We start from the raw sequence: 22,440 nt of genomic DNA, 5'->3' as shown, positions 1-22,440 counted from the left end.
AGGTTACAAAGGTGACAGAGTCACTAGAGGGTTTCGTTTCTTCTTGGTTTTCTTTTGAAATGTTGGCATTGCTTGGCTTTGGGATTGGTGGGTTTTTTTTAATGTCAAATCAAATTTACTCAAAACTGTGAAAAGCTTTTGCTTGGCAAAAGAAAAACGAGATCCTGATTTGTGAATAGAATTATTCTGAAACTTCTCCACTTTAAACAAGAAACAAAGCCTTCAGATAGTGAGTGACACACTCCTTCTCCCTCCCCAGACCTGTAACTTGCTACTGCCTTCCGGGAGGCTATCCTTCTCTCAGACTGTGGTCAAACATCAGAGCAGCTGCCCATCCTGGTACTCGGGATTCTTTTAAAGTGCTACAACACAAGTAACCGAACCCTCTTTTTTTTTTGCTTTTACATGGCTTGATAAAGACTAGGAGCTGCCATTGTCACCCTTGAGGGCAGTACCTGAAGAAACTAAGGAAAGGAATGCCTGCTAAAAAAAGTTTCTAGGGTTGCTCCCTGCCCTTCTGTGGATGCAGTCCCATCCTATAGAAAATACTTGAATACTCATTATGGTAAGGGACAAACCTGGAAATTGTACGAATAGATTAGTGCTTCAAGAGGGAGACCATCCTCCTCTTTTCTGACTCTTTGCAATAAATAAATGATCATACACTGAATTGGTCTCAAAATGCAAAACTTAGGGCAAAGTTCTTCTGATGTTTAGAAGATGACTCTTAGGGCCCAATTCCCTCTGCAGTTTTCCTCCTCAGAAGAGGTAGAAATGTGGCCTTACTTCCTGCTAGCATTTCAGTTAATACTAGTAGTAGGGGTAATTAAAAGGGTAAAGCCTTCCTCTTCTCACCAAGCAACCTGTGAGATGAAACATTTGTGTCATGGTTTCGAGTGCAACAACCATGAAACAGAACAGGGTAGTTGACTTTTGAAATTGCTGCATGTCCAGAGAGAAAGGCTGAAGCTGGGTTCTTTTTGTGTTTGGTTTGGTTTTATTTTGTGGGTTTTTTTGAGAAAAAGTTATTTAGCATCTGTTGAGCCAAAATGATACTTACTCAAACATCCCATTTAACTCACTCTTGTATATTTTGAGAATGAAGGTAGATATAGCTATATAGTAATATATATATAGTAACACAGAATTATAGCATCCTGAAAGGGTGGTCAGGGCAAAGGAATGTCCCTGGGAATATCCCTGGGCTTGAGTATAGGTGGCTGGCAAAAAAGTAGGGAATGAAAGGCTTGCCCTAACCATTTTAGTGGGGAAGAAGCCCGCGTGCCCCTGTGAGGTTGCGAGCTATGCTGGCGAAGGTACATGCCTTGGGCAGAGTCTCCCATGCCAGACAGGTCAAAACTGAAGGGTCAGATAAAATGTGTCCATGGGCAGGATGGACTCACTAGCCTCTCGGCAGTCATCCTAGGAGAAGGATGCCCAAACCCGGGCAGATGGAGCTCGTTTGGCCCTGTAAGGCCATCTATCTAAGAGAAGGATACTCTAATCAAACGTACATCCTAAGGACCTCGCTGTCACCATCCAAGCTCACTAGGCCCTGGCAGATGAACCTTAGGATTAAAGGGTGGGTCCAGTTCTGTGCATACTGTGTCTCACCTAAAAAATCCATGGCGCAGGCTCGAAGGATATACCCACATTTGTAAAGCCCTGTATCGACAGGTGAGGGACAAAATGGCAGGTGAAAGGTGCACTGGAAGCCACAGACTCAACCCTGCATGCAGGAGGTTCAGGACATTGGTTGCCTGAGACTGACCCCGGAGATGACAGTCTCTTTTGGCAGCATCCTGAATGACCAAGTAGCCTTTTTCAAGGAGAGCACTGCTTGCTCCACACTGAGAGGGGCCTAGAAAAGGTGGTCTAAACAAAGTTGGTTAGTTAAACCTAACCTGGTTTGTTAAACGTGGCCAAAGGGCATTTCTGATGCCGTCAAACAAAGATTAAGAGATGGTGAACTTGCCACCAGCTGCCACAAGAGAGGAGCCCCGAAGAGGAGATACAAGGACTCCCTGAAACAACATCTCAGCCTTGGCCATATTGATCTCCATCGCTTGTCTACTCTGACCTCCAATCGGGAGGTCTGGAGACACACCATCTATAACGCTGCTGCTTCCTTTGAGAATGCATGCAGGAGAAAAGACAATGTAGAAAGAATCGTGTCTTGCCGATACCATCCAAGGAGTCTTTCCACTGTGCCTTTTGTAATGGGACTTGTCTATCTCACATTGGCCCTTTTAGCCACCAGCACGCTTGTAGCAAATGTGGGTAGAGCCCTTCCCAAATCTTCGTTTGCGAAGCCTAGCCATGATGACGATGATGATGATATAGTAACAGAGATAGGTAGATGCAAAATTATCAAATTATTTTAAATGGTATAAAATAGCCATAGGTATTGTCCTTTTACTTGCCTTTTGGACCGTGGAATATAAAATTGGGAGGATTTCTTTTGAAATCTATGACTAATATTTGTGCCTATATGCTTGTAAAAGTATGGTAGGCTGTGCAATTTTAACCCTTCTCTGAAAGTTGTTTTGCTTTTAGTCTCCAGGAGTTTCCCAATAAAACCAACTGGTAAGCATTGCAGCCAGAATCCACCTTAACTTACTCTTTAAGTTCAGTGTAACCAAGATTCATTTTTAATAAATGACCTTGACTGAGATTTGCCTCAGGACATAAAACTGTAAAAACAAGCCTAAATGAAAATGCACTATTGATCTCTATCGCCCATTTAAAAATTGAACTAACAGGGAAAGCCAGGATGCATCTTTCCATTTGCAGTATAAAGACTTTTCTGACTGTGCCTAATACACACTGGAATTCATACTGAGACAAGGTTGCTGATAAGCAGTTTCTAGACTTGTTGGCCTGATTAACATTCAGTGGCCACAGAGTTCAGCAAGTAGAGCATCCACCACAGTTCAGACTTAATTGATGTGAGTTGTTCCCAATGTGTGTAGATGTATTGCCTGGATCTCAGCAAGGCAACTTTTCTTATAAGAAAGTCATCTGCAGAAGAATCCATTCTTTGTGATTTGTTGTGCTTTCAGCAGAATAATGGAAAATATAACTTGGAAGGACCACCTGAAGTCATTTGGTCAATTCCATTGGGCTGAGGCAGGACTAATTCCAGTGTACCATAATGGACATATGTTTTGATAAGATAGGTTAGAAATCACTAGTAATGGTAAATCTACCATGTCCTCACATGGTTAATGACAGTACTTCTCGGAGCAGTTAGAAACTGTTTCCTAACTTCTTATCTAGAACCACCTTGCTGCAATTTAAGCCATTATTTCTTGTCCTATTCAGCAAGGATTTGGAGTTACTTACACATATTTGAAAACTATTATATTCCTTCTGCAGACTTTTTTTTTTTAGCAGAGAAAACAATCTCACTTTCTTAAATCTTTTCCCTTAAGTCATGCATTATAGACCTCTTGAAATATTTTTCTTGCTCTTTTTTTGTCTCCTTCAAACCCCTCCATACTTGTCACGTGATGCTGTAGCTGAACTGGGATAGAAGATTCCAACCAAGAAGACTGAAAGGATTACTCTCTTGTGATCTTTTTACTTTTTGGTCTCATTCTTTCACATTCTAGTGCAATTTGCAAACTTCAAGTTTGCATCATCCAAGTTTTGAATGGAAGTATCAGCACCTGATGTAGGAGAGAACCCAACAGAATATTTTTCTAACCCCTGCTTCCAGCTTGATAATGAATAATTATTATCTACATTTGAGGACTAATCATCAAAAAGATTTTTATCCACATCGTAACTTTAATATAGCAGTTATTAATTTAGCTGTGAGAAAACCCTGTGAAGCTTTTGGTACTCTTTTACTGTAGTCAAAATACATGACATTTTTTTCTGCTCCATCTGCAATGTCTGTTTACAAGGAGATCATACTGATTTGACATAATTTTTTCCTGAAAAATGTACATAAGCTGTTGCTCATATCTTTGATATCTTGTGGGTACTTATGCGCACATTTTCTCTGAGACACACTCTGCAGACTAGTCAAAGCAGAAAAAACAGAAAAATGTTCCAAGGAAAGATGTGCTCTATCTCCTTCTTGTTTGTTTGTTTTTTTTTTCCCCAGAAATTATTATATATTCTGATTCGGCCCAGCCTCCCCCTGGCTTACTACTGGGAGCAATCCTATTGTGAATTCTCCTATAGGGAATTCCTTGGGAGCACTGACTGAAGCAAACTGCCATTTATTGTTTTATTTAAAGAAAGATATACACAGTCATTCAAACTTTAGCCATTAACTTCCTGATAGAAATGGTAGTCTTTAAAAGTCTTAGAAAGGTTTGTAAGTGCTAGCAGAATTTCACCAAATATTTTTATCAAACTATTTATGGGCAAGCCCTCTAATACATGCAGATGTAGACTTCGATGAAACACAAAAGATGAATCCAATTCCAGCATTTGTACAAATATTAGTAATATAACAGGAAAAATTTCTTACCGTGTAAAACCAAAATTTAACAATCGGAGCATTGTAAAACTCATAAATCTTTCTTCCAATAGGGATCATTCTGTGCCTGCTCTGAACTTCCTCTTCCTCCTTCTTTCTTGAGGACTCGCCATTCCCTCGTCCCAGCATTGCCTAGAGGAAAGGATATATTTGTGTTCATTTCTTTGTGAAAGGCAAATTAAACTATTTTTTGAAATGTCAACAGGAAACAGTTCAAAACTTTTCCGATTTCTTGATCTTTAGATAAAACCAGGTGACCGCAGCTGGGTGTAAAATGCTTTGCTCTCAGATTATCTTTTTTTGCAGGAAAGCTGCTGTTTAATATGTTGAAAACTGAAAAAGCCATGCTTTGGCCTCAACTCTCAGCTTCAGAGTGAAATTTCTGAGTGGTGAACAAAAGATGAGATGTGGACAATATTTCTCCTTTTCTCTCGTATGGACAGAAACATTTTTACCTGGCAACAGCTTTTTGTCATTTACTTCTATATAATAAATAGAAGCAGAGAGAAAACATATACGTTTTGGTTTTAAACAAAGAGAAGTTCATAAGGCTGAGACTGAGAAAGAATAACGGGAAAAGATGAGTTGGCAGTTTGCTGGACAATGAAGCCAGTATCTCCTTTTATGCTGATCACTGGATCTGACACAAGTTATGATCCCACAGTGAACTCTACACGGATGTAAGAGCTAGGAGAGCTCACAGTTGCATTGAGGCCTTGGATTGAAATATCCATGTACATGGTTGTAGCTTGTTCTATAGTGAAGTTCCAGATTGCTCATGCAGTGCCTCTGTTAGGCTTGATCTCACTGTTATCACTTGATCTCAGTTACCACTGAGATACCAGTGGTATCTCACTGATACCACTGTTACCATCTTCAGACCCACTGAAGAGCTATGCTGAGCTCCAGGAACACACACTTAAGAGGTCCTCAGGTATAAGTGCAAACCTAACAATCAAAAAAGGTAATATTTTGTTTACTCTTAATTTTGTGGTCCGCTGCAGAGAGGTGGAAGAACCAAACTATATAAGCACTGAAGTTAGTGCTTAAAAGAAGGTGATCCTTTGTATTTGGAATGTAACATGATCTATTAAATGTTCATTCTAAAGCAATTATTCAGTTAATAATAGACTAAGAGTGGATTTTAGGTCACTGTGCCCTGAGCAAGTTCTTACTATTTAGTTTGTGGATGCACCTCTGGAAGGTAGCACTACCGCACATGGAAGCATTTGTAAGAACTGAGACATGACTGTCCTGAGCATGCATGATGATGCTTTTATTTAAAATGTTTCTATAATGTTTTTCTACAATAGACGAAAGCCCTTTCTACTTATGTTAACTGAAGCAAACTTTCACCATCTGTGAAGTTGTTCTCATCTGGAACTTAAATATGTGGAAAACTAAGAGAACAATTAGATGCCAGACATAATGTCTTTCAATAACAAGGTCCCTCTTTTATCTATCTCTGTGCTCTCTGATTCAACAGGATGTTCAGCATGTACTTAGCTAACCAGTTACATGTGAGCTATTTCACCTTCTAGACCTCTGCAGGAACTGGTGATGCACTTCTCACATATTCAAAAGTAAGAAACACCATCTAACTTTTTCTTCCTTTTCCTACCCAGTGTGAAGCTATACATATACATCTTGTTCCTGTGAAATAGTAATTTGTAATGATAAGCTCATGACCATGTTTTTCTTTCTTTCAGTCAGTACAGGTATTTGTAACATTATTAGGACTGTGTTTGGTCCAATATGGTTCCTGCCTAATATTTCTCTTTCACTTCAAAATATTACTACTTTCCACGTGGACCCTTATACTTTTGAATTTGACTACACATGGATGTTGCCCTGCACATTTTTAATAAAATACAACAAAGATTCAGACAGAAACTAACCTGTTGGGACCCTCTCAAAACTATAGTCTGCTTTGATGTAGTTATATATTTCCTTTACCTTTTAATGGCTGAAGACTTTTAAGTTCATATCCATAAATGTAGATAAACCAATAAATATTAAAAATCTAAATGCTCCTCCTGCTGGTTTTCACAGAGCACATAAAAACCCTTAAAAGTCCATCAAGATTTTTATAAAAAAAGGAAAAGGACAATGTGGCTGTTAAGCAGAGGAGAGGTTTTCTTCTAGTGAAGCAGATAGCTTGCAAGAATATGAGACTTACTGAATATAACTACAGTAGCAGAAGTTATACAACCGCCACAGAAGGTATCATTACCTGAATGCTACAAACCCAAAGTGATTCTTTGATCTATAGTATGGATTATTTATATGGGTGTGGGGGGAGGGGAAGTGGAATAAGATCTGAATTTAGGAAAATTATAGCCTAAGAAGGTATTAATTTCTTTGCTTCTCCCTACCTCCTGATACTGTTCAGGGAAAGCTGCCACCTGGAGCAGCTTTTAGTGTAGCTTTTCCCAAGGCTTTGTCTCTGCTGTCCCCTGGTGCTCAGGAATTTCACAGCAGAGTGAAAATAAATGCTGGCTACTTTAACAAATGAGCAATGCTGTGCTTTAATGTAAGGGATTATTTTGAAGAGTTCAAATCCTTCATAATTTTACAAATTTACTGATTCTGAGACAGACTTAGTTCTCAATGGAATCAGAGAGTTGTGGATGTTTTTATGGTAATGCTCCTTCAGTATCTGGATTTATGCTTTAGCTCATGAATTTTGATTTCCTATTTGCTACTGCTTTCTCGTTGATAATGATGCTGTAATTTTATCTCATTATAATTATTTTTTAATTAATTGTATCTTCTCCCCTACCCCATGCTACAGATGGGGAATTTCTCATGTGGATTAGATTCGACCTGATCTTCCTGACTATTAATTATACCTCAGCATTAACAAACTGAAAAGCTTCCCCATTAGAAACATTCAGAAATATCCTAAGTAAATGTGTCAACAGAATAACTGCAATGCCAAATGTGAATGAATGTTTTCCTTGGAGCAGGGTGCAATAGGATGGGAATAACTCAACATACTGCTCTGTGTGGGCGGCATCTCTCTCTCTAATACACGATTTTGTCCATGATTCACCAATGAGTCATGCAAGGTAAATTCGTCAGCAGCTCAGCCTCATTGTGAAGTACAGTACAACTGCATCATTTTAGCCTGAGGGGATTGATGTGCACAGAGTTCTATATGGAGATTTTTCTAATCAGGGTTTTTTGTTGTTGGGCCAGATTTTGTTTTATGTAGTTCAGGACCATTTGCTGATAAGGAACCAGAATAGTTTTGGGTTGTGCATTTTTGCATTAATATATGTTAATTATCCTAAACTATATTTATTTGTTCTATAATTAAGTAACAGGAATTTCCGTCCTGCTAGAATGATTATAGGCTCTTCCAATTTCATCCTAAGTGAAATCTAGATGTTATACAGAGAATTACCCCGTGTCTCCACAGAACTGGTGTGGAAACGGTCCATAGCGGAGTAGTTATATCTCTGAGCACGTTCTGCTGTATCCTACACTACGTATGAAAGTGCTGCCTCCATGGCAGTTGTTCTGGGGTTACTGTATACTGCTTTGAAATACCAGTAGAAAAAAAATTTAATGTCTTTATTTAAAGATGTGTAAAATTGGATTTTCCATGTGATTGGTGGTTCTTCAAGGTGAATACAGAGGAGCAGAGCTAAAGTGCCAGAAGCTCAGTCTTCCTGGCTGCTGAGCAGGGCAAAAGACACAGAGAGTGCCAGGGCTGCTGTGTGGTGGTGCTATGGGAGGGTTTCCAAAATCCTTGGAGAAAGACAGAAATCTCTCCTTATGGAGAGAGTCAGCACTTCTGCCTAGTGACCACCAGAAGTGTCTTCCTATTCCATCTTCCAGACAAGCTGAACGGGTGCCTTGCTGCTGGTATGTGAAATGCTATGAGAGTTATCTTCCATTGGGAAGGGTGAGTTTGGCTAGGGCCACTAGGACATTAGTCCTCAGTCTTTCCTATGTTAAGAACTGTACTTTTAGTGATATAATATTTGGTTATTTCTTGCCATGGAGCAAAGGCTAAGCATACATACTAGACATGAACAATGTGATCTCACAGGCCAACAGCTGCTGCTGAAAAGTCCAAACTCAGATTCCTAGACATGCCCATGGAAGTCCAAACTTTCTATTTATTGTGGAAAATTAGAGCAAAATGAGCAAAACAACAACTGAGACATCTTCTAAAGGACTTAGATGACTTATTTGTGTTCTGAAGTAAAACAATGTACTGGGGAACTGTAAGTAATAATGGCCAGTCTTCGCGAGCGAAGATTTGGGAAAGGTCATTAACCCTTCCAGCCTGCGCAGTGGATTTTTAGGTGAGACACAGCGTGCGCTGAACTGAGCCCACCCTTTAGTCCTGAGGTTCATCTGCCAGGGCCGAGCAAAGCTTGGACAGTGGCAGTGAGGTCCCCAGGATGTAGGTTTGTTTAGAGTGACCTTCTCTTAGGTGGATTGCCTTCCACGGCTGATGAGCTCCACCTGCCCAGGGGGCCGGGAATCGAACCCGGGTCGCAGCGGTGAGAGTCAGACACTCTAACCACTAGACCACCAGAGGCCCCAACTGGGGAACTGTAATATACAAACAATAAGGCACTGAATAGGGTTAAGGATGACTTCCAGAATCAGGGTTATTTTGGGAGGTGGGTAGACTGCTAGGGTGTCTGACTGACCTAAAATCATCTTCAGTTAAGGCCCTGATTAGGACATTTTAAAAGCAGAAAACGTCCCTGGCCTTTAGACTTCAGCTCCCTTCTTTTCCTCTGTGTCTAATATTTAGGATTAATGACTGGTAGTTCCATGAATAAATTGTGGTAAATTCTTTGGTGCTGAGGAGCATTGATGAAAGCAGAATTCAAGTGCTTTTGTGAGTATCCACTATAAGTCTGTTGCTTAGCACCTAGGTGTTAAAGAAATGTGGGCCTAGCACTCTTACATATCTGTTATAAAGTTTAAAGCAGGTGTGAATAACAAGTAGTTTACAGTGAATAAACACAACATCTTCATAGTATATCCATATGTTGAGCTACCCAGCAGACCCTTTGAGAGGAGCACAAAGCAAATACATACTTGCATGCAGATGCACCCATGTGCAGACTTACTTTGCTGTTGCTGTAGTCTATGTGATCACATTATTTTGTGCATATGAGGTGTAAAATAGTGAAAAGATCACTGTAGGCCTGTAAGTCATGCAGTCTGCACAAGTGCAATGCAAAAGAAGAAATCGACTCTTTGGTCAGTCTTTAATCACCTGGGCTTGGCAGTGCAAGACATACAAGTCTTCATAAGAAATCAGTGAACAGACTTGACTAGATGAGATCTATTTATCTTCATTTTAGCAGAGAGAATATGGGTGTAATATAATAGGAATAGAGACCTGAGAAGTATTCATTGGGGATAACTAGAGAGAGAGTTAGGCAGATTGTTTCAGTAATACTTTATTTGCCAGAAAAGGGTTTTTAAGGTGACCAAAATGATTTTTAATATATTAATTTTGTTTTTTAATCTTTAAGATTAACAAAGCTCAGAAACCCAAACCATGGAAAAATTTTGAAAATATTTTAGACAATCATTCATCAATTAAGTAAATGAATAAAAGAAAATTGTATTAATAATAAAAAAATTGTTTGGTTGTCCTGAAAAGAAAAATACACAGGTCATTCTGAATACAATAGTTGCAAACTACAGTTAGGGTGAGTGACTGATCTGTTAAACCAGAGTTCAGCAATGGATTAAATGTTTATGATATAACATCACAATAAATTGTTATTCTTAATGAACTACAAATAAGGTACCCTTAAACAGTAAGGGATACTATGGCTAAAGGGAAAGTTCACAAAGCCACTATCCAGTCTTTCAGGTATTCTCTTATCAGTAGAGAAGAAACCTGACCTAACATCCCAGACCATTTGACTAAGGCTGGAACGACAGAAAACTTCAATCCAAAATATTTTCTAATATTTAAAACATGTCAGGTGACTAAATGTAACTGCCTATGGCATCTAACCACAGATATTCAAAGATCTCTTTGCTAGCAATTATTCTCTCCTCACTACTGAGGAGCACCTGAGCAAAGAACCTGTGTTAGAAGCTCTATAGCATGGTATAGATCACATGCAGAAATACTAAGTCAGTGGTGCACCAAAGATAGTTTCCAGTCTCGGTGGACTCCACAAGAACATACCTTATTTACAGGAGCTTGTAAAGAAAAGCCTGTAAAAAAAAAGTGTCTGAGACCTCATTAGAATGACGCACTAAATTTGAAGGAGTTCAGGGCAGAGTCAGTGACAGAAAAGAGCGATAGGACTGTTAGTACATGGAAGGGAGAAGAGTGGGAAAAGATTCATCTAAGATTCATCTGGAAAAGCAGGTCCAGTGCACATATCACTTCTTTGCAGCAGGAGTTAGAAGGGAAAAAGGAAGTAGTATTGTAGACAAGAAACCAGGAGCTAACTGCAGAGAGATGGAAAAGACATCTTCCCCAAATTTCTCCCCATTGCCAAGAAAAAGGCAGCTTGCAAAGTGCTTATTTGATTTGAATAGGCACTTTATAAGTGGATCAGAAACCAGGGATAGTAAATTGCAATCAAAAGCTAATGAGCAGAGAATGCCCCATTGCTTCCATTGCTGCTATTCTGACTTCTGGTCCTTCCCAACAGCTGGGTTCTTGCCTGCAAACAGGTCCTGTAGGTGGGTCTTGTGGGCTGCTCCTTCGGTTTTCCTGCATATTGGGTCCTGTAGGCAGGTCCTTCTGCCTGCCTGCAGTCGGGGTCCTGTGGGCAGCTCCTGCTGTTTGCCTGTGGGAAACAGTCTGGTTTTGTTTTTTTTTTTTTTTTTTAAACTCAGCCAGGAAAATCCCTTTTACTTCTACGCCTCTATCCTGACCAGCTGGGACTGAGTTTTAAGCCTTTTCAAAGACATCACAATCAAACCCAAACAAATGCAAAACAAACTAAGCTAAGGCAGATCTGATAGCCTGTATGCTACTTGCCCAAATTAAAAAGTGTCAACAACAGAATAAGAGATTGGAAGTAGATGACTTGTATAATTTTCAAACCTTTAGTTGTTTGATTCCCTTTGTGGTGCAAATTATTCCTCTGAGGCTGTTATTAGTACAAACTAGTCCCTCCTTACATAAATCTGCTGAGCTGCAGAAGCTGAGCTGTCTAGGTGCTTGTTAATGTCTTCCGTGGATTAAAAACTGGAGGTATGTTTGTATGAGAGGTAATGACCACAAATACAAAAAGAATTTTGAAAAAAGTTTTCATCATTTTTCTGGTCTGTTTGCACACTCACTTGCCCTCTAATGAAGTTAAATAAAGGAAAAAAACCTCTGGCTTCTATGAATTATTAGGCATTTCCAACAAAAGGTAGACTTTACAAGCTCCTTTTCCACCAGAGAGGACCACATATCATGACTGAGTGCTTCTGAAATCTCATTCATTTATTTCAGACAATGTGGCATCAAATTGAGTCAAATTATGAGATATTACACCAGAACATGATGCATCAACATCACCATGCACTGCTGCAACATCAAGACAAAATGATGGCAACTTATATGGTTTGAGTACCCATGGAGGAGAGAGAAATGTGAAGAGTGGTATCCTATCATCTGCTAAATTGAGCCATCAGACAGTCTGCAATGCCTACAGAGGTAGGAATAACAAATTGATAGTGCTGAGGCTGATGATTTATTGTCAGCACTTACAGTGAGTTCCATGTCTTCCTCATCTTTTTCTTTCACTGGCTTCTCTGGTTCTTCTGGCTCTTTTTCTTGAAGATGGATCTCACTGGCCTGGGACATGTAGGGCATATCATCTTTGTTCTTGAACTCCAAGCTGAGGATTGAAGGAGGAAGTAGAATTCCTAGAATTACCTAGAGCAATAATAATAACAATAATCATCACAGAAAGTAGATATGGTCATAATGGTTACTTAGCATCAAATAGAACAACTCCCTTAGGACATTCAGGAAAAGAAAGATGTGTGCATGTGAGTTTCTACAACAATATAGCATTTGTCATTCAGGATAATGCTATCACAGAGTAGTGAAACAAAGCATATAACTTCTACTAGTGTTGTTGTGAATGCTCTTGAATATTTTATCTGTTTGTGCCTTATCAGATGCATATTGCTACATACTAGAATATATTTACAAAGTATTATATAAGGTCAGTGGTAGGTGGGACCACACAGGTGTTCAGACCTTGGACCTGCAAATTTCTGAATTTTACATAATAGAAAATATAAGTGCAAATTACACACAAACAGTATTAGTTTCTACACAGAGGATTAATAGGTCTCAAGCTCTCTGTGTCCATGTTTAGCGCACATAGGTAGTCAAAGTGTGTGTGTGCTGATGTGCTTAGATATGTGGTCCCCTTGGATTTTGCTTCAGTAACCAGGCAGCTGTGTAATGGTCATTCCTTTCTGCCTTCCTCTCTTATGATACAGGAGTGTAGAAACCACTAAATTACCTTGTGTGGATATATACGTAATGAACAATGGTTGGGGTTAAATCCTTAGTATAACTGAATAGATATCATAATAATACATATGTCTGTATTCATATGCACAAGAAATCTCCAGGTTATGCTGTAATCTCTTGGAGAATGATTTTGTTATAAATCCCTCCCTAAATGACAGTGAAACCAGATAGTTAGCTTGTTGGTCAGGGAGGATGACTGCTTGTGCTCATCAGCAGACAGCCTGTGTGTTGTTGAAACCATTCAAGTACGCAATTAGGAGCAGCTAATGAATGCCGTGCCCTGTCTCAGAAGAGCTACTTACACTGCTCCTGCACTCACAAAAGCATGTGTCCAGGGAGAGGGGGTTACAAGCAGACCTGGCTTCACAGAGAGGCTATTTTTAAGAACAGGCAGGATTAAAAATTGCCTCTACCCCTTCCATTGGTGCTATACATCTCCAGCAAAAATCTAAAGGATTACATTCAGTCTTCCTACCATTTGTCAGTTTCGAAGGGAGAACCCGGTTCTTGGAAAATAAACCATGACTCATGCTTGCAAATTTATTTCTTTGCCATGCTGCCTCTTGCTCTTGTAGCTTGTAGCCTGCTTTAAACGTGCCCTGCTAATGAGCCTCAGTGGAGTAAAACACGGACTAGAAACTGAATAAAAGATTCTTGTGAAGCCCTGATGTTACAAGAAGCTGAAAAGAAAGAGCCTGTTACCTTCAGTTATTCACTATGAAAGAAAGGTCTATTTTATGGCTTAAGAGATGTATGCTGAAAAGAGGAACGCTGAAAAGTAGGAAATCGGTTGCTGCACTCTTCTCTGTGCACTCAGGTTGAATATCTGCAAAATCAAGCAGGGAACAAAGCAGCTGTCCCTCTGAAGGGCAACAGGCCTGTGAGTTAAGTCAGAAAATAGGTAGTAGAAATGTCTCGAAATGTGAGATTGTTTTCTCTCTGTAGCAGAAAAACAACATGCACAGGTCCTGCAGGAGGGTGACGAGAATGCTATCAGCTACTTGTTCTCATTTGTTGTTGTCACTGGATTAGACCCAGTATGATAATGATACATGTACTCCTAAGCATTCTTGACATTACTAAACATCTTTTCACACAGCAAAACAGCTGAGCAACTACTGCTTTTCATACACCCAACTAGTGCAGGAGAGACAATCCTTATACTGAAAATAGTTCTCAGTGATCTAGGAGGAAGAGGCAATTCCTGATTATGGAGTTCTGACTTGTGACTACTTTGGTGAAGGTGAAATGTGCCAACCCACGGACACAAATTAATCTCCCAGAATTCACCTTGCTCTGTTAGCAGTTTTGTCAACTGTGGAAGTAAAGCTTAAATAGCTTTGAAAATTAAATTGTCCTCTAGAGCCTGTAAGGTAGACCTTTCAGGTCAGTCATCAGGAAGATTGGCAAGGGATTGCAAGGAAATTTGTGTTGCTTGCTTTTGTCTATTTTGGGGAAGGTTGTTAGATCAGCACCTTTCACTAGCGGTTAATTCACTTACACATCCTTTCCTTTATCTCTAGAACACTTGGCTAACTCCTCAAGTATACAGGTAGGATGACACAATGATCTCCTGGCTCAATTCTTATTCTGATAACCAGTGCCAGACGGGACTTTGAGAAAGGGAATGAAAAAACTAAGCAACTTAGTTTTGAGACAAGCTCCCTGCTGAAAAACTGAACACAGGAAGAATATACCCTGCAAATAAGAACCTGAAATACGGTTAATTGAGACAGTTATTACTGACTTGTTGTGAGCTCTGTCACCATTTATCAGAACTTCTCTGAACGTTTATTTTATTTTAAAACAGGACTCACCTTTAGGCCAGAATTTTTGCGCATCCGGAGGCGACCCATCCACATGTCTGTGAGCAGCATTTGGCTGCAAGTGTGAGCAATGAAGTCCCTGTGTTTGGCTGCCACTGCAAGCTGCAGGCATGTGGCGTTGCTCCAGTTCTTCAGCTCATAGGTCAGCAGTTTCATTGCCAGTTGTTCATCCTGCTTGTACGACTGGTCCAACAACTCCACAGCCAACTGGCCAAAGTCCCTGCAACAGGGGGACATCCATTCACTCCCGTTAGCCCACGTAGGCCTATGCAGAAAACACCTCTCTGCAACTGACAGCCTCTGTAAGGGGGACATCACCTTCCATCATGCAAATTGTGATGTCAACTGTACATATGGAAACCCACAATTTCAAATATGAGTGTCTAATGTTAGGCATATAAATAAGTGCCCTGACTTAGCTGTGATGAACACCCACACCTACCAGCTGTCTGCTCCCACCTTCCTGCCCACCTCCCTGACATTTTCTAGCTGAAATCCTCTGGTTATCTGCAGCCTAAAGGATTGCTTCTGTGCTGTTTGCCCATGGTTTCATGGTCAAGTCTCTCGGAAAAAGAAGCATCCATTATTCCTTTTTAAATTCTGCGCCTCTGACTTTGAACCTCAGGAAAGATTCTTATGGAATCTAGTATCTTGCCTTGCTCATCTAAGTGTGAGCTCTTGGTTAATTAACACTTTTGCCTGACTAATATGTTCCTAAGGATTTCAATAACTTTTCTGCTTGGTATGTACAGAGAAATATTGCAGCCTGACTCTTGAGCCCACAGGGAGAACACATAAACAATATAGATATTTCACTGCCTTCTTGATACCTTCTCTTTCAGAAGTTACACTGCTAGAAACTTTGCTACTCTGGTAGACAGATTGTTTAAAGGCCATTTAGATTTTCTCTAAAGGGACTGCATTTTCCCTACAAGTTAGAAAAGACAGCCAGGTACAGATAAGAACATTTTAGGCAGGTTCCCCAGCCTCTCTTCTCTCTTCTTTTTTTCCCTCAGAAAAGTGTACATGAAAGGAAATTCACCTGGAATTATGGTTCAGCTCTTGGGATATGTCATCCACCATGTCATTTTCTGATGCTTCATGGGCCATGGCTTTGCAGAGTTTACAGGCCACCAGTGCTTTAGCCATAGCCTCTTCCCCATGTTGCCAAAAGAAGAGGGCCATCTTTTGACGTTTCATCAGCACAGCCCACACCATCAGCTCGTGGAATGGGAAAGGAAAGTGATTGATCTCAGGGTCATCCATATCAATATCAACTTCTTCTTCTTTTTTCTTTGTTGTTTTCCTCCCTCGACGCAGAGGGACGTCGTCCTGTGAAAATTTTAGAGAATTTTTTTTTCACGAGTGAAGGAACTGAATCAATTCACACAATTAATTGAAGTCAGTACCTGAGATGTCAAATGCATTTTCTGCAGACCATCCCCTTCATTTTTTTTTGGACAAAATATTTAACATAGGAAAATGATAAAAAAAGTATTGTTGTATGCACTGTAATTAAAAAGTCAGTAATCCATTATCTAAACACAGGGACAAGAGCCTTGAATTGTCACTCTGAATTGTTCCTTCTCCCTAATAACACAGAACACAATCACACAATATTAAGAATCATTTTGGAAAAGCCACCATTAAAATAAAAGTTAAGAGTTCACTCCAAGTATAACATCTGCTGTAATCCATCTGCCTCATTCCACCTCCAGAAAGTATATATCCAGACTCTGTTCTGGTCTGCTGAAGATCCCTTCCATGCTTATTCTTTTGTTTTCCCCCTTTGTCCTCTTACAAAGACAGCAATCTCCCTTCTGCACGCCTATTCTGCACATTCATTCCTTCTTTCTCCATCTCTTTATTGTTTCTATCACCTTTAGTTTCTTTCTCATTTTAGCATGTTGCTTTTATCAGATGAGTGGACCTATTCTGAAAACACTACTATCTCCTTGAAGCATTGGGGGAGCTAAATAGTGCCCATAAAACCGAGAGAACTTTGGCCTATACAAAGATTTCTGCATCATTCTCTGCAAGTATTTAATTTCTCTGAACATGTTTTGACAGTATATAGATATCTCACTGAAATTCTGCTTGGCCTGACAGACTGAAATATTTTGTTTAATCCTCATGAAAAAAAAAAAGATCCCTAGAGGGGGCAGAGCCCTCTTTTCCCTTGTCTATCTGCTTGACTTTTATTAAGAAATGTTTCTTAATCTGGCCCCTGTGTAAACTAGTTATCTGGGTGAAAAATACAATTCATGCCTTCATTACAGTGAATTTAAACATTTTCTGGATATAGCATATATTTGTCAAAGAAGGAAAAGATATTAAGATTTATCACAGGTTGCCTACCTCCATTCCCAACAGTTTCAGGGCTTTTGGCTGTACAAAAAAAGTTGGAAAAATGTTATTTCTCCCAGAATAGTAATAAAAAATTACAGCTATTTGTGCACATATATGTACATACATGTATACTGTGATGTAGAATACAGAATATAATATATATGTAATACAATGCAATGTAATATAATATACATAAATATAACAATCAAATAATTGTATATGTATCGTTATATCAGGCTTAAGTTTGACCCTATTTCACCAAAAACACAACACAAGACATACATTTGGATTCAGGAAGAAATTGCATCTGGCTAGGGGCTGCTCTAGTGGGAAAGAGAGAGGAATTACTGATAAGGCACGAAGGGATTTCTGAGGAGTATATCAGTGTTTTGGCTATTGCCCTGGCATACTCTTACTGACTGTTGTGGAGTTGCTCTGTGTGTTGGTTCAGTATTTGTGGAATCACTACCCAAATGCTTTTCTTGATGGAGTGATTATGGGAAAGAAGTCTCTTCCAGCAGCTACAGTTACTGTCTTTTCTTTCAAATGTGAAAAATATAAGTGTAGGGAAACAAATAAACCCACTTCAGATGGATTTCACAGAGCTGTTGCTATTTATAGACACTTCTACATCCAATGGTAAAATCTAAACTGAGACAGAAAATTAAAATGTGAGGTAAAAATACACAAAGGAACTACAAATCTTACTGGGAAAAGTTGAGCAGATTTTTGTTCATGCTGGATTGCATCAGTGGCAATAAACAGCTTTTGTGCTCTGGAGAGGCAGTAACCTTACTTTTGATTCACAGTGTTGTAATCTATTGAACACAAAACCCACAAAAATACTGAACAGTGGCTTGGCCATGAACCCACTGACTATCCAACCAATAAAACCAGTTTTGAGTTAGGGGTTCCTTTGCCCTGAGACCTTCATGCTGCATTAGAAGATGAGCCATGAGATAGGAGATGCATCTAACAATGCACAAGTTTTTCAAGTCAAAAGACTTGTCTTTTAAAAGCTGTTAATAGTCATAATTACAGATTTTAGAGTCAGAGGAGAGAGTTTTATATGCTGGTCTCACCAGGGCAGCAGAGCCCAATAATTTTTTCATTAAATTAATAAAAACCATAGTTTGTATCAGTGCCTGGTTTGTGATGCATTATGGTGAGAGAACTGCTATCTACATAATGGAAATGAATCTATAGACTGCATAGTGTGTGCATGTGGATCCACTCTATCTGGAACCATATAAGAAGCTGTGGTAATCCCTGCTGTGGGTACAGTCATGCAGATGGCAAATAGCTTGTTTCTTACCCTCTTGGGACCAAATAAATTGTGATACAATGTTCTGAAACGCTTTCGTGTGTAATTACAGCGATATGCTCCTCCCATCAGATACTCTATCACCAAACCAATATCAATCAGACTTATCCGATAATCAGGAGGTAAGTTTCCCTGCAATAAAAAAAAAGGATGGTGGGAGAAGAAGAAATGCTTGTTACTGGAATTTTTAAATGTACTTTATAATGATGTTAGAATAAAAAAAGTAAAATTAAATAGTTAAAAGCAGGAATGTTATGCTGGTTAATTAATTCACCTGAAAATAGATCCAACCGAAACCTGGATATTCTCGCTTGGAAAGAAGACATAAGTTAAATAAGAAGGTGAAGAACTTGTTGTAAGTAACAGAAGATAACAATACACAGTACTCATACTCTTCAGCTGGGGAAACAAGGGACATGACTGCAGAACAAAAAGCATGAGGACTGACACACTTGAAAGGTCAGGCACAGTTGCTGGACTTTACTTCTGCAAGATAGCACCTTTTCTGCATCATCTGTCACCCACAATCATCCTGGCATCTCATATCTCTTCTGGCATCTCATTGGACTGCCTCATCAGAACAGAAAAGTCATGGTAAAGGAACATCTTTTGGTCACACGGAACCAGCTCCTGCATGTAATCTTCTCATTCTGTAGTGTTTCCTTCCTGTGTTCCAGGAAAGGAAGGGCAGGAGGCAAGAGTGGTGTTACCATCTCTAGGAGACTTAAACAGTGCATGAGCTATTATTATTATTATCTAGTTGCTAGATGCAATCAGAGTCTATCAGCATTCATTCTGGGAGTGATGTTCAAAGAGCACCTATCCTAGCTTAAATTCCTGACCAAGAATGAGGAAAGCACCTGTATGTATGAAAGTTGCAATAAAACTGCGGCTAATTATTTTGCGGTTTGTTTATGAAGAAAACTACAGTCCTAGCAATTTTCCTAGATTGTTCCTACTTGAGCTCCTGATATATTTTATTGAAAGCCCCTCAAAACATACAGTCTTACTACCTAACTTCCAGCAGAGCCATGGAGATTGTCTCCCAAGAGATGAACTGTGTTTGTGGCAAGGGTCATTAGCAGGATCCTGGAGAAGATGCCTACATAATTGCCCTTCCATTTATTTTTCTTTATTCTCCTTTGCTAAAATGCATATATGACGTCTCCAGCATGTACCTTTTATTTTGAAAGGAAAAAGAATGAGTATGTCCACATCTTACTGCCCTCACTATGTGAACTCCCTTGCAGATATCTTCCTTCTCTTCACTGATAAGCCTGAAAATGGCACCATTAAGTTTATGAATTCTCCAGTACTTATGGCTTGCAAAACTACAAACAAAGATTTCAGCAACAGATTGTCTTTTTCTGACTTTGCCTTTGAGTTAATGAGGCATTGCTATTCTCCAGCTGCAGTAAGCCCAATGGGACATCTGGTAGGCTAAAACAATTTCAGGCTGAACTGCACTCATGATGTGCTGGTGAAGTCTCTTGGGGGTCTCTGGCAATGGAGGAACAAAACCTCAGCATGGGCACACCTGCTCTTCTCTTCCTTCCCATGGAACTAACAGAAAGGAAATGGACACAAATGAAAGTTTGCTGCCTTCTCAAACTCACTGATTCAGAGTTGATTGGACAGTTCAGTGAGCAGCCTACCAGAAAAGAAGGCATGATTCAGCAAATTGTAAACAGCTCACCCGGATCTAGAGATCTCACTAAGAACCTTGCAGATTTACAAAACCCTCTCTGTTCTCTATGCCCTCGTGCAAAAGATGGGACTAAAAAACAAAGGTGGAAAGAGAGGCAAATTATTCTTCCTTGTATTGTGAGTGGTAGCCTTGGAAAAGGAGAATATTACTCTAATAAAAAAAATTATCTCATATAGTCAACACTGCAGAAGGACCAGAAAACCGTAATAGTTAGCTTCAACATTTTTCAGTGCACTGTAATAAAGTAATCTAATTTTCTATAATGATATACAGCACAGATTACAGTGAGCCTGTAGCTCTTTTTATGTGTTCATTAGAAGGTTAGTAATTCACACGGAGCAATTTTATGACTGTCATGTCTTGCTGGAAATATCTGCGTGTCTGGAGATATCTGCTTGGCTTCTCTGCAGATGTGCTTATTAGATTCAGAGCAGAGAAACACTAATGGAGAGCAGATGGCAACTGGTTCTGCAGAAGAGAGAAAATGGATACAAAGATCCTCTTCTACTTCAGCCAGGAAGTGTGATTCTTATTTCCTGCCCTGCTGCCACAGTACAACTGGCACGCTGAAAAGGCTGAGGAAGGAGAGAGGGAGGTGGTGCTGCGGTGTACTATGCCTAGCAATCAGCTGGGATTCCAAGATTCAGAAAATCAAGCAAATCTAGTGCCAAAAATTGAGCTGTTAACCATTTTTAAGTAATGCCTCTTAGCATATCCTTTTGCAATTTTCCTAATCCTGTCTAATTTGATGGGTGGGGGAATTATTATGCTTTGCAGGAATGCATATTAGCTTAGCTAATTTGGACAAAGAAATTTTTATAATGAACCATTTAAAGAAAAATAACATCTAAAATTTAAAAGAAAAATAAATGTAAAAATTCAGTTTAAAAAAAATAAATTCTGGTAAGTTTGTTTGTTTTTTCTCCAAAGTGTTCTTTTCTCTCCAGAATGTGTAAAATGACAGTTTTAACAAAACAAGAATGAAAGTAATGGCAGAAATGGGAGTTGTAGCTCCAAGACAGGGTTGTGGCTCAACAGACTCCTTCTGTCTTAATGTCTCCAGTAAAACTGAAAGCTTTCATATTATTAAGTGGCAAAAAATATTCGAGCAATTAAGAAAGCACAACAGGCATCAGGGTGCTACATGTGTTACAAAGCACAAGTTTCTTGATGTAGTTCTGTTTCCTAAATTTTCATAGAAGAATTTAGATTAAAAAGTTCCCGTAGAGTAACTTTGATAAAAAATGCATCTAAACCTCCCAGATAATACTGAAACACTTCACTAAAGGAAACTCCCAAATTCACAGCAGAAATACATATGTTGTAAACATAGACACATGTATGTCTCCTTGCTAACATAGTTACTTTTCCGAGGTGAGAAGCCCTAGTAAAGACAACTGGATCATCCTTGTGAAGAGGGGTTATGCAAGTGCCAAAGCATTTTCTCTATTAGCAGACAGCTCAAACCACCCTGGCAGTGCTGAGGATGTTTGTGATTGAAGCACAGGGTTGCAACCACTCCAAGAACAGCAAAATTTGGATGAGCTAATTCTAGTACAGCCGAGGTCATCAGGAATGACAGAGGAGAAAGTTTGATCATTGGGTATGATAGGTGTCCTGGCTAATAATCAACTAATTTTTTAATGTTGGAACAAGTTCTTCAGTGTTAATGCATTATTCTTTTCCTGAAGAAACTTCAGCTTTTAACTGTAGCTAGTCAGTTATAGTATTCTTTTCACTTCAGGTGCATTTCTGTGTCAGCAAGTACCAAGCCTCTGATTTTCCACGCTGAGGAAAAATAATACTTTCAAAATTCTGTATATTGCTAGTTTGTTCTCTGGAAATGTAGACATATGGTGGCAGTTCAAAACAAAAAACTTTTGGAAATATAAATAACCCCAAAGTGGAATTGAGGTATATTGATTATATAAAATTTTTGGACAAAAGAAAGAAAATCCATCTGATAATTTCCACTGATCTTCATCAGCTAGGTGAGGCAGGGAAGGATTAAAAAAAATACAATCAAAAACGTAGAGGGCAACCTCCACTTACAGATAGGGTGTCCACTACAGCCACTGCCTGATTCTGCTTAGCATGGGTGCATTGGCATGTACAGTCTATGGAAGGGAACCAATGCTGTATGTGAAATTCTGGACACTTGATAGGGGACATCAAAAAGGCCATGATGAGAAAGATGAAGGCAAATTTGTCCCTATATGTATTTATGGAATTGTGAAAGGTGATATG

General features: G+C 39.3%; 1 protein-coding gene across 5 annotated transcripts in view; it reads right to left on the bottom strand.

Annotated features, from left to right (window-relative positions):
• TRPM3 (transient receptor potential cation channel subfamily M member 3) overlaps positions 1 to 22,440 on the bottom strand; it is a 386,166-nt gene that overhangs the window by 29,897 nt on the left and 333,829 nt on the right. For 2 of the 5 annotated variants that reach the window (XM_039384841.1, XM_027752176.2), the window contains exons 13-18: positions 18,477 to 18,617; positions 17,171 to 17,200; positions 15,855 to 16,144; positions 14,804 to 15,032; positions 12,207 to 12,374; positions 4,487 to 4,627 (exon numbers count right to left, since the gene is read on the bottom strand). In XM_039384841.1, the coding sequence (XP_039240775.1) occupies positions 4,487 to 4,627; positions 12,207 to 12,374; positions 14,804 to 15,032; positions 15,855 to 16,144; positions 17,171 to 17,200; positions 18,477 to 18,617 (999 nt within the window). Of the gene's footprint in view, positions 1 to 4,486; positions 4,628 to 11,166; positions 11,293 to 12,206; positions 12,375 to 14,803; positions 15,033 to 15,854; positions 16,145 to 17,170; positions 17,201 to 18,476; positions 18,618 to 18,759; positions 18,796 to 22,440 lie in introns of all 5 variants that reach the window. The other 3 variants (XM_027752172.2, XM_039384840.1, XM_027752177.2) reach the window with 3 other exon arrangements.

Source organism: Pipra filicauda, unplaced genomic scaffold (genome assembly GCF_003945595.2).
Source record: "Pipra filicauda isolate LSUMZ 115617 unplaced genomic scaffold, ASM394559v2 scaffold37_size4185640_pilon, whole genome shotgun sequence".
Taxonomy (NCBI): domain Eukaryota; kingdom Metazoa; phylum Chordata; class Aves; order Passeriformes; family Pipridae; genus Pipra; species Pipra filicauda.
The sequence above is the reverse complement of the archived record's forward strand: the minus strand, read 5'-3'. Positions and strand labels throughout refer to the sequence as shown.